Source organism: Eucalyptus grandis, chromosome 3, assembly GCF_016545825.1.
Source record: "Eucalyptus grandis isolate ANBG69807.140 chromosome 3, ASM1654582v1, whole genome shotgun sequence".
Taxonomy (NCBI): Eukaryota; Viridiplantae; Streptophyta; class Magnoliopsida; order Myrtales; family Myrtaceae; genus Eucalyptus; species Eucalyptus grandis.
This window is the reverse complement of record NC_052614.1, coordinates 20,921,745-20,932,573: the sequence shown is the minus strand read 5'-3', so window position 1 is coordinate 20,932,573 and position 10,829 is coordinate 20,921,745. Positions and strand designations below refer to the sequence as shown.

General features: G+C 37.9%; 1 protein-coding gene and 1 long non-coding RNA gene across 4 annotated transcripts; both read left to right on the top strand.

Moving 5' to 3' along the window:
• The first annotated feature begins 3,675 nt into the window (after positions 1-3,675).
• On the top strand, positions 3,676-4,815 carry LOC120291469 (TMV resistance protein N-like). 2 transcript variants are annotated; one of them, XM_039308868.1, is made up of 2 exons: positions 3,676-4,154; positions 4,667-4,815. In XM_039308868.1, the coding sequence occupies exons 1-2, from the start codon at positions 3,865-3,867 to the stop codon at positions 4,749-4,751; spliced, it is 375 nt and encodes a 124-aa protein (XP_039164802.1). In that variant the 5' UTR covers positions 3,676-3,864; the 3' UTR covers positions 4,752-4,815. The 2 variants fall into 2 exon arrangements, with proteins under 2 accessions (XP_039164802.1, XP_039164801.1); XM_039308867.1 differs by having other exon boundaries at positions 4,664-4,815.
• Positions 4,816-4,850: 35 nt separating this feature from the next.
• On the top strand, positions 4,851-9,192 carry LOC120291471. Of its 2 annotated transcripts, none has more exons than XR_005549505.1 (3): positions 4,851-5,593; positions 5,718-5,780; positions 9,011-9,192. It is a non-coding gene; the product is annotated as an uncharacterized LOC120291471 (long non-coding RNA). The 2 variants fall into 2 exon arrangements; XR_005549506.1 differs by lacking the exon at positions 9,011-9,192 and adding an exon at positions 7,022-8,485.
• Positions 9,193-10,829: the final 1,637 nt, after the last annotated feature.

Genomic DNA, 10,829 nt, shown 5'->3' with positions numbered 1-10,829 from the left:
TTGTTGCTTGAGTATTTTCCTACTTGTCTGTCGTACTCAGCCGCCAGTAATGGTTTGCTGAACGTGAGACTTGTACTGGGTTTGGCTTCCCAGCATGGTTTGATGAAGAAATGAATTTAACTTGCCCATAAAAAGATATGTATTTAAAAATATTTTCAAGCTTGATAGGGACATACATCCTTGTCTGAACAAAGACATTGCAAGAGTCATCCCTTCGAAAATGTCCTCAAATCCACTATTTATCATGGTGGTAGGAGTCCCTCCTTTAATCTGAATACGAAAATGAAATGTGGATATGGGGGTGTGGGCACAGTAAGAGAAAAATAGACACCAACAATTTTGGAAATATTGTTGGTTTTGGATAAACAATATTGAGTTGATAATTTTGGAAAAAATTCATCTATATGATGAAGATCTTTAATTAATCAACTTTCAAGATGGTAGGTTGTCATTTGAAAAGCTGGAATTTGACATAAGGAGGTTTCATTGTAGGATAATACTTTTTGTTCATACCATCATTGGGCCATCCACTAGCATCGATGTATGGAAATATCACGATGTATACCATTTATACAGTATATATCTCCTCATCTCACATAATCATGAATTTTATATAAACAAGATTCATACAATATGACATATATAACATGCTCACTAAGTAATTTCTTCTCGGAGAGGAGTTATAGACTATGTAGGATGGCTCTTTTGTATATGCACCAAAACCTGAGATCAACCCTCTATACTTCTTTGACCACTTAACTATAGTTGCTTAATTCATGTAAAATCCTTTCCTGAAGCAGCTTGACTGTTTATGTAACCGTACAAACCGTGCCAACCTCTCTTTTTCCCTTTTGCAAAAAGAAGATATGATCACGTAAAATGGTCGATCAAAGGAGAAATTATCCTATGTACTTAATATATGCACTAAAATAAATCCAGATTGCCAAATTTGGTGGACCACCGGTGATTTCAATGGTCCATATTCAGTTTGATATATATACTGCGCTCATGTAATATAATTTCTGCAATTAGAGAGCCAATGATAAGAGGAGAGTTATCTGTGTTTGTTTCAGTATTGCAAGGAAATTTTCCTTTTCGCGCATGCCTGGAATATAATTTTTTTATGAGATTTCATACCACATTAATTTATTTGTTAGTTATCAAGAAAATTGCCCAAAAAGTTATAAATCTATTATATGACATCCATGTCAATGATTTCGGCACTATGATTTTCTGATTTCTTGTTTTTATTTTTTTATTTTTTGACGAGGTGGATTTGCAAGGGAAAAATGAATGTTTGTTTCCGTCCCTTTCTTTTTAACTAAAACTATAAATCGAATTGTGATTAGGACGGGAGGGCATTTTTGTTAGGCATTAAATAAAAGTAAAATTATTCTTCATATTGTTCGTCAAAATTTATATCATTACGTGTAATTGCTTAGAAAAATATTTCTTCTTTTATTAGTATTAGGTAATTGTTTATGATTTTGTACAACCCAAGAGCCAATGCAAGTGCAATTTGTATAATCTAAGTTTTGACAAGTTACTCCCTTTTCCAAATTCCAATTTAGTTCGAAATACGCATGCATCATTTTTATAAAGGGTCATGCTTTTCCCTCTTCTCCTTTGACTTGTACCAATCATTCCGCTGTGTTCCACCAATATTAGCCCTTGCTTTTTCGAATGTCAGCATGCTCAAACGTGGTGCCCATTGGTGTTTCTCTTTCTTATTTGTTTGGTCTTCGTCTTCCACCTTCTCGAACTCCTTAGTCCGCCCAAGCACAGTCCTTTTAAGTTCTTTGTATTGTTCTACGTTCTCTCTCTTCTTCTTTTTTTTCCAGTCTCTTTAGAAATCTGGCAATTCTTGTGCGCCCTTGGCTTAGATGAGAAAAATCATACCGAAAGTCCATTCCATTATCAACGTGACTTGAAGCATCACTACACCAATCTTGCGCATCATTAGCCATCGGAGCCACCGAACATTGAGTTTGCTTATCAATGCTGAAGCCGGAAAATCAGCAAACTTGGAGGCATCCTGGTAGTAGTGGGTGGGGGAAGATGGACAGCTTGGAACGGGAGTCCACATGGATGATACGCAGGTCTTCACTGTTTGATCAGACAAGCAGTGGACGTCGAAGAAGAAGATGAAGAAGAAGAAGCGGAGCGAGAGAGCAACATTCTTTTTGGAGTATTGGGAATTGGCGCGAACGGATTATAAAATTGGGAAAAGAGAGAATGGAGATAGACTAGGCGGATGACGAAGTGGACGGCTTGTCGTTTTGTGGGTGCCCATATCAAATGGAAATGCTGAATCCTTTTTCGTTTTTTTTATTTCAATATGATTAAATGGACTAATTAATTTAATAAAAAATGATTAATTTCTTTTCCCCTCCTTTCAAGCAATGTTGGAGGGATGAACTTGCATCAAAATTGATGCACTCATGCATGTGAAGGCTGATGTCATATTCACAAGGATGATGCCACCCGTGTCCAACAATATAAATATAATTATTATGTAATCTTAAGATTACATATAATTAAATAACTATACTGATGTAATCTAAATCTATATGTGGATGTGAAATGAAACTTTTAGGACAAGATTGTTTTTACCAATCAAACTTTTAGTGAATGTTCGAAGTTGGCCATTGAATTTCTACTTATATTCATATTGATCCTAGTACAATGTTTTCTTTTAGGGGTCTCTGACTCTCCATGGTCAAGCAATTTTAATTGGTTTTCCCAAAGAGAGCTTACATGGCAGCAATTTTTTTTCCCTGATGGAGAATGCAAGAAAACCTTTCTTTGCAGTTAGAAGGCAACTTTTTGAATTATTTAGAGGTCTACAAGTACATGTCATCTTCAAAGACAATACTTCCAAGTGTTGGTGTACGCTATTTAGTAATCCATGATGCAATGGATTCAGAACCTTTAGAAGAAAGAATGTTACTTAAAAAAATAAATAAACTGGGCAGAACTTAAACTTATTTATATTTTCTATTGTGTATACATTTTTTCAATTTAACTTAATTTACATGTGAAAGAAAAAGAAAATTTGCTCTAGAATCCAATTTTATGCATTTATTATACCACTAATTTCCTTACAACATATATTTAGGTTAATATAATCCAAGACAAAGACATATTTACGATGTTGCTTTTGCAATATTTCCCGGGATCACAAGCATAATATTATGACACATTTTCTTCCTCTTATCAATATTTTGACTCTTAAATTATTGTATTAATCTAAGAAGTTACAAATATTATTATTCAAATGATCTTCGACTCTTCCTTTGAATCACATTTCCATTATCGTAGATTAATCATGATTGTAAACTTGCAAATAAAGACATGTTCAAGTGAAGTCTGCATCAAGTAACTAACAAACAGACCAAAAAAACCAAAAAAAGAGAGCTAGTGTCGTTGCTTGAGCAGTTTACTAATCAAGTTACTAAGCTGCTAATAATGGTTTGCTGAATTTGGATCACTCGCTATGGGTTTGGCTATCCAGCTTAGTAATAGTCTGATGATGAATTGAATTTAACCGGCCCGTCCAAAAAACAAGAAAAAAGAAATTGAATTTCGGAATATTTTCGAGCTTGACCAGGTCAAACGTCCTTCTCCGTTACTTTAAGCATCGGATGCCGATCCAGGCCAAAAGCTCGAATATCCGGATCTTGCACGGGGGCGTGGGTCCATTTCAAGGAAGAGGGCTTTTGAGGGATTCCTTGAGATCGGTCTGTGCATTCACACCGTGATTTCCACTTTCTAACCCTAAACGAAGACGCAGCTCCAACTCCGAGCAGGCAAAAACCAGAGCGAGACAGAGAGACCTTTTGCGAGAGAAGCCCCCCAAAAAACATGGCAGCAACCGTTGGTTCCAGCGCGTCGGCGACCCAGTACCAAGTGTTCCTGAGTTTCAGAGGCCCCGACACTCGCGACACCTTCACCGACTACCTCTACCGGATCATGGTCGGCCAGGGGATCGTCGCCTACAGAGACAGCGAAGAGCTTCACGCTGGTGATCGGATCAACGATCTCCTGAGAGCGGTCGGCAACTCCAAGATCTTCGTACCGCTCTTCTCCACAGGCAATGATTCGAGCGCTTGGTGCCTCCGCGAGCTCGCTCGAATGATGGAGCTCGACGAAGCGTAAGTAAATGCTTATTAATGGACCTTTTTTTCAAGCGTCAGCCGAAATGCTATTCTCTTAAAGTTCTTGTAAATGGCAGTGAAAACTAGCTGGAGTGGTTCAAAAATTCGACAGGAAATATATTGGTCGATGCGTCATATGCAAACCGGATTTTGATAGCTGAGCAGTAAATTTCATTTCTCACAATATATATATATATATATATATATATATATATATATATATATATATATATATAATAAACAAAAATAAAACAGAGACAATTCACCAATTCTCATACATAAGCAGTGCCATTATGGCTACTGATAGTTACAGGTGTGAATTGGATCTTATTCTAGAATGATGTCCGTAATCTGGACGGCAAAGAAGCATCTTCTTTCTCAGTAATAGGGGGAAATTGCCGGTTTATCTGGGACTTGAAATAGTGATCCAAGTCAAATGCTATCTGCTAGGAAGTAGTAGTTAGATTGTTATTTGTTTTCTTTTACTAAAAGTGTTTGGTTTGCAGCAGAAACAGTGAAGCCATTGAGCACGATTTGAAACAGGTTGTGCTTAAGCTGAGTGGAAACAAAAGACCTCTTGGCAGCAAATTTTAAGTTGGGAAGTGGGTCAGACCTCTGGGGTAGACGATAAGAGTGTCAGACGAAGGATCACCTCATGGCAAAAAGGGTGAGATGTTGGGAAGGGTCATTTGGAGATGTCTATAAAGGCTTCAGCGAGTAAGATTCCTTTGCTTTTCTCTTTGATAATCAGTAAGTTATTCTTGCTATAAGCATTTTCTGGGAGAAAGTACAATCGGACTTCTCCCATTATGATGTTCACTTGCAGTTTTGTTGCATTTCTGAGTGCTGCATTCTGTGGTTGGAATTAGGATGACTTCTGTATACTGTAGAACGCGTTATCATTTGGTTGACATAAGGTGCCTTAAATAGACATGGCAAATGGTTATTTAATTGCTTAAAGTGCTCGATCTTCATATTTGGATTGGAGTTCTAAGATTATTGGTATTTTCCTTATTGAAGACCATTCTTGATCATCAAACAAATTGATGAAGTACAGATCTAGTACATTAAATCACGTAAATTTAGTTGTCCATTGTTTTTCTGTACCGTTACTAGCTTGAATATTGAGCAATTCTTTTGTTCTATTTTCGAAAAATGGATAGCATGATGAATCAGCATGTATTTAGAAACCATTATTCTATTGTAAATTCAAATGTTGAAAGCTAGGGAACTATTTTAGTTATATTGATGAGAGCATCTCTTCTTTTTTTTTCTTCTTTATATCATCTGATCAAGGCATCATTCACGAAAGAATTGGCATTTATATTCTGTCTTTCTCTCACGCTTCTCTGTTTCCACAGTGATGGATTCTTTTTGCTGTAAAGGAGGTGTGTTTCTTAGATCAAGGAAGCCACGGCAAGGAGAGCTTGTCGCAAGTAAAAGCTTTTTCTTTCTGTAATTTGTCAACTGGTCGCTAGGCATATACAACCATAAATCTGTTGCGAGTTAACAGATTTTATTTTGACTCTATTTTTTAGTGATGCTCTGCTTTCTTTTCAGGAAATTTCTATTTTAAGTCAGCTTCAACATGAGAACATAGTTCAATATTACGGCACTAAGGAGGTGTGTTCCTCCTTTCTAAGTTGCTTTCTGCAGTATCTTTCACTTTGGCTTTGATTATGATACCACCGAACTGAGCGAAATGTTTAGGTGGACATGGCTGTGATCGCAGCCACAAGATAGTTTTAGTTCCATCATCACTGCATGAATAAGATCACAGCAGTTGCGGCCTTTTAGCAGTAACGGCCTAAATGACAGACAGACATTTTAGGTTGTCCTCCCACCACAAGAAAAGTTCGTGATGAATTGACTATCACCCAAGATAGTAATCACATGAGTAAAGAACATACGCAGAGTAGAGGTCAGTTTATGGAGTCTCCCTCTCTCTATGAAAGCAGTTTTTTCTCTCCCATCTAGAGAGAGCTGTCATGTAATCAACCCTTTCTTTTCTAGTGGTGGATGATATACAAATTATTTATTTTGCAAACTGAAGATTCAGGTCAAACTCTCAGGACTAAAAGAGAGGAATCTGAGGCTTAGAGAAATGGCAGCCTTGACTAATAAAACATAAAGGGGAAAAAGGATAAGAAAATGTAGTCATTTACTTCATTAGATATCCTTTAATTGACCATCTGATACTCCACATGACTAATATGCCAACCTCCTCTCCCTTGTCTATAACTGGTTGTGACTGTAGCGACAATGGAGTTCCTCCACAAGCCCATTTTTCCTTCAATTCTAGTCCAGCATCATCTAGTTCCACTCATTTTTATGCAACATCATAGAGTGCTTTACCTCTGCAAGTAGAGAAGATGGAAATTGGAAATGATCATTGTTCAAGTGAGGGATATATATCCTTCTTAGTGGCTTTAATGTTCAAGTACCTTCCAGGAATTCTTTTATAAACATAGTTTCGCAAGAAGCATCAGATTCTGGGAAAGTGCCATGACGTAACTTCTTGTTGGACATGAAATGTGCAAAAGATTGTTGCTTTCAAGCAAAATTTGGTTTGCTAGACCTACAATCTGCTACATTTTGTGGGAATGAGGGATTAATGCAACATGACTTCTTCTGCCAGGTGCACTATGCAACTGTTTTTGTTGTCACTGTTGCAATTTAAAACCATGGTGACTTGGATATTCGTGTTTTATGAGGAAACCAACAAAAAGAAGAGCTCGGTCCCATGCGTTCTTGCCTTATTTTCCTTTTAAGTTCACAAAATACTTTTAAATCTGGTGTAGACTTTTACTAAATTAACTCCCATCAAAGAGATTCTCACTAAACGCTGATTGGTTATTGAGAAGGTACTCTACCAAAGTGCACTTCAGGAAGCATAACCAACCTCAGGGCCTTGTCTAGGGGACTCTTGCCTTGGTACAGTTGATTTCTGTGGGAGTGGTGTTGAGGTGATCCAATGATTAGTTAGGTGTTATAAGAGGCCTAGACATCCAGCTTCATTAGGATGAATAAATGGTAAACATCACTGATGTAGTTTATTTCATTTTATTTGCTTTTTGGTATGGTTGTCTCTGATGAATCTTCCTAGTGAATTGCGAACGTTGCACTGCTCCGCTCACTCTGTATTTTGTTCTACCCTTTTCCTCTCTTGCTTTCCGCGCTAGTCTCTCTCCCTTATTTTAATCTCTTCTTTACGCTCCCCTCCCTTTTTCCTACTCTCTCTCCTTTGCTTTCCGCGCTAGTCCCACATGTTCCCCTCCTTTTGACTAAACTCTCTCCTTCCTTTTTCCTTCTTTCTTTTCCTCCTCTTTTCCCCATTAATGTTGTGACGAAGTTTCTTATGTTTGCAGTAAAGACTTAGCATCAAAGGAAACGAGCTGCTGTAGCAAAAAATTGATTGTGATTTGGGATTGACCTTAAGTTCTAAATGGCAAATTCAGTTTAGCAAAACATGACTTGGGGTGCTTGGTCCCTAGTAGCTAGTCCTCCATACTCTTTGCTGTCTCCATTAACTCTATCTTTATCAGCATTTTTTGGCAATTAGCTTTGCCATCCAATACCTAGGTCAAACATTGGTTATTAATAGCATACCCAACCCACTCCACCGCCCAAGTTGTTTCCCTCATTAAACTTCTCAATTTGTATTTTTGTTCCACACAAAATTAGAATAACGGAATTTCTAGATGACGACTAGACAAATGAAAGCTCCAAATCAAATCTCCAAAAATCCTAATCTTAACTTTGATGTTAATTGTTGTAAAATTAAAGTGGAAGCCAATTGGGTCTTGCCTTTAAATCAATGTGAGCAAATGAAATAACCCAATAAATCAATAAGGAAAAATAATTAATATAAGAAATTTATGCAGTTCGGTCTGAATTTTATTCCATAAAAAGAGTGAGTTGCAAATGATCCACTTCACATGTTCAATTAGATGATATTTAAATCTGCGGTATTTTGGCCTAACGGGGAGTTAACTCATAGCTTGAAACGCCCGTCTCCATAAAGAAAATGGCCACACCTTTTTCTTTCCTCAAGAGTATATATGGCCCCTTCTTTTGTACGGCCGAAAGAAATCCCACCTCTGTGCGCAATATAAACAAAAGTCTCCAAGTAGTCAAACTGGTCAAACTTACATACTTCTCACCAATTGAAAGCAAAATTTGAACAAATGAAAATCCTCCAAACGGGTCGGGCTCTGTACCCAACTTAAAATGACGAAGCGCATGCAGCTTCCTCTCTCTTTCCCTCAATTGCTCCGCTCCATCTATTTTCTTATTCCCTTTTCCTCTCTTGCTTTGTAACGCTCATTCTCTCCCCTTACTTTCTTCTCGTCTTTACGTCTCCCTGTCTTTTTTTATTTTCTTTCCTTTGTCTTCTTTATGCCCTCATTTTCTTCTTCCGTGTCCCACATGTTCCCCTCCTTTTGACTAAGCTCTCTCCTCTCTCTCCTTTTCCCTGTTTCTCAATGATTACACCTCGTGTTGACGTTGTGACGAAGTCTCTTGAGTTTGCGGTACGATTTAGCATTGAAGGGCACAAACTATTGCAGTAAAAAGTTATTGTGATTTGGGATTGGCCTTAAGTTCTAACTGGAAGGTTCAGTTTAGCCAAACACGGATTAGTGAGCTTGGCCTTCAGTAACAAGTCCTGCAACTGTCTTGGATATTTGGGCAGTTACTATTTATCTTGTGGCTGTTGCTCGAGGAGTTTACTAGTAATATCTGTTGTACTCAGCTGCCAGTAATAATATGCTTGATTTTATGTAAAGTTGGTGCTTTATTATGGAATTAGGCCTAAAAAAATTATACTTGGGAATATTTTTCGTGCTTGATAGGGACTTAAGTCTTGTCTGAATGGGGACATTTTGAGGGCCGTCTCTGTTTTTTAATTTAAGCATCGGAGGCTGATCCAGGAACGTCCATTCTCGCTTTCGGGTGAGGGGTCCCTTTCAAGGAAGCGGCTTCGATGAATTCCTTGAAATCAGTATGTGCACTCACATGATTTCTACTTTTTAACATAAGGAAGACGCAGCTCCAAGTCAAGCAAACACCAAAGCAAGACGGGAGACCTTTTGTGAGGGAAACCCACAAAAACATGGAAGCAACAGGGGGCTGCGGCATCCACGTCAAATTCTCCAGCAAGGCAAATTGCAGATGGCAATTAAGTGATCAATTTTTTAAATTTATGATATATAAGTGAGTGAAAAATAAGTTATGGACTTACACTGTTCTTGTCCCAACATGACGATGAGCACTTGTATCATGTGATTGTACTGACAACAATCAAGTTCAGTGTACACTCAGACATCTAGGAGGGAGGGCTCTTGGGAACAATAGTGGTGTTTTTTTTTTCTTTTTTTCAGTCTTGTTTAATTTAGATTTTTTTTTTTTTTGCACAATGCTTATAAGAGAGGTTTTGCTACAGCCTGCTGCCTGAACACCTTAGTACTTGAAAATGGTTTTCGTCATCCACTAGTCACAGACACCAATATGAAGAACCAATTGCACTTTGCGAAAAGAAAAAAAGGTTCAACTTAGCAGCCACTGCCTCGTCATCGCCCCCGCAAGGCTGTAGCCGCTACTCCTGATCGACACCACCATCAGCACGTCCCTATCGTCGCAATCCCCATCTCCATCTGATTATTCGTCCATCACCATAATTTCTCTCTTTCGCATCTATCAATCGCGGCCCCTCTTTCTGATTTCTGTCGATCTCTGGAATTAAGAGCTCAATGGTGGCGTTTTACTATGTTTTAATCCACATTAAAATTTGAGGTGGGAAATAGGATTCTAACTATCGAGGCTTCCTTTTCTCCTAGCATTTGAAATCAACTCTTAATTTTCTTCAATTTGTTGGATATTCTAACACCATGACGTAATCAAACATGCTCTATTCTCACATAATGTCTAAAAGCAATTCTCAAAGCACAAAATATGCTGCTAGTGCTTCTATTGCAAACGAAACGTGTGTTCCATTCCAAGTTGGATTTGAACATCGCAATAAATCAAACCCTGCAAAGTTTGACTGGATGACCAACTCATTTTAAAATGAGGGCAAGAGGACATTGACGAATGAACAAGACTAGAAGAAACTTCTGCTTTGTTTAAGTACAAAATGGCACGTACATAATGAGGGAATTGTGCATCAAAATCACAGAGACCCAGGTGAGAAGCAAGCAATAAAACGGCAGTTGCTTAAGCAGAAAACAAAAAATGACTGAATAAACGAGGATTTATGACAATTGCATTGCTGCAAATCATTGAGCTCAATTGTGCAGGCAAAGAGGCTATTTTGCATTCCATATACTCTTTGTATATGAGGATGTAAACTATTTGCGCAAAAAAAAAAAAAAAAAAAAAGTTACACTGCGCGTTCCTCTTCCTCGGCGGGTAAAAGGAGAACTCCACCTTTATCTTTGCTTTTTGAGTCCATTTTTCTTCCCACGACAGACCTACCGACCCCACAAGTGAAAATATATAAAAGACCAAAAGAAGACCCTCCTTTATACACTATGAACAGACAGGCTAAGTTGTCAAACCGGTTAAATTTACATAATCGTCTCAAACATAAAACAAAATAAAGTTCCCCTACCCAAGAAATCCAAATCTGACTCGGACCAAAGCGCGTACCAAACTTCAACAAATCAAAATCCT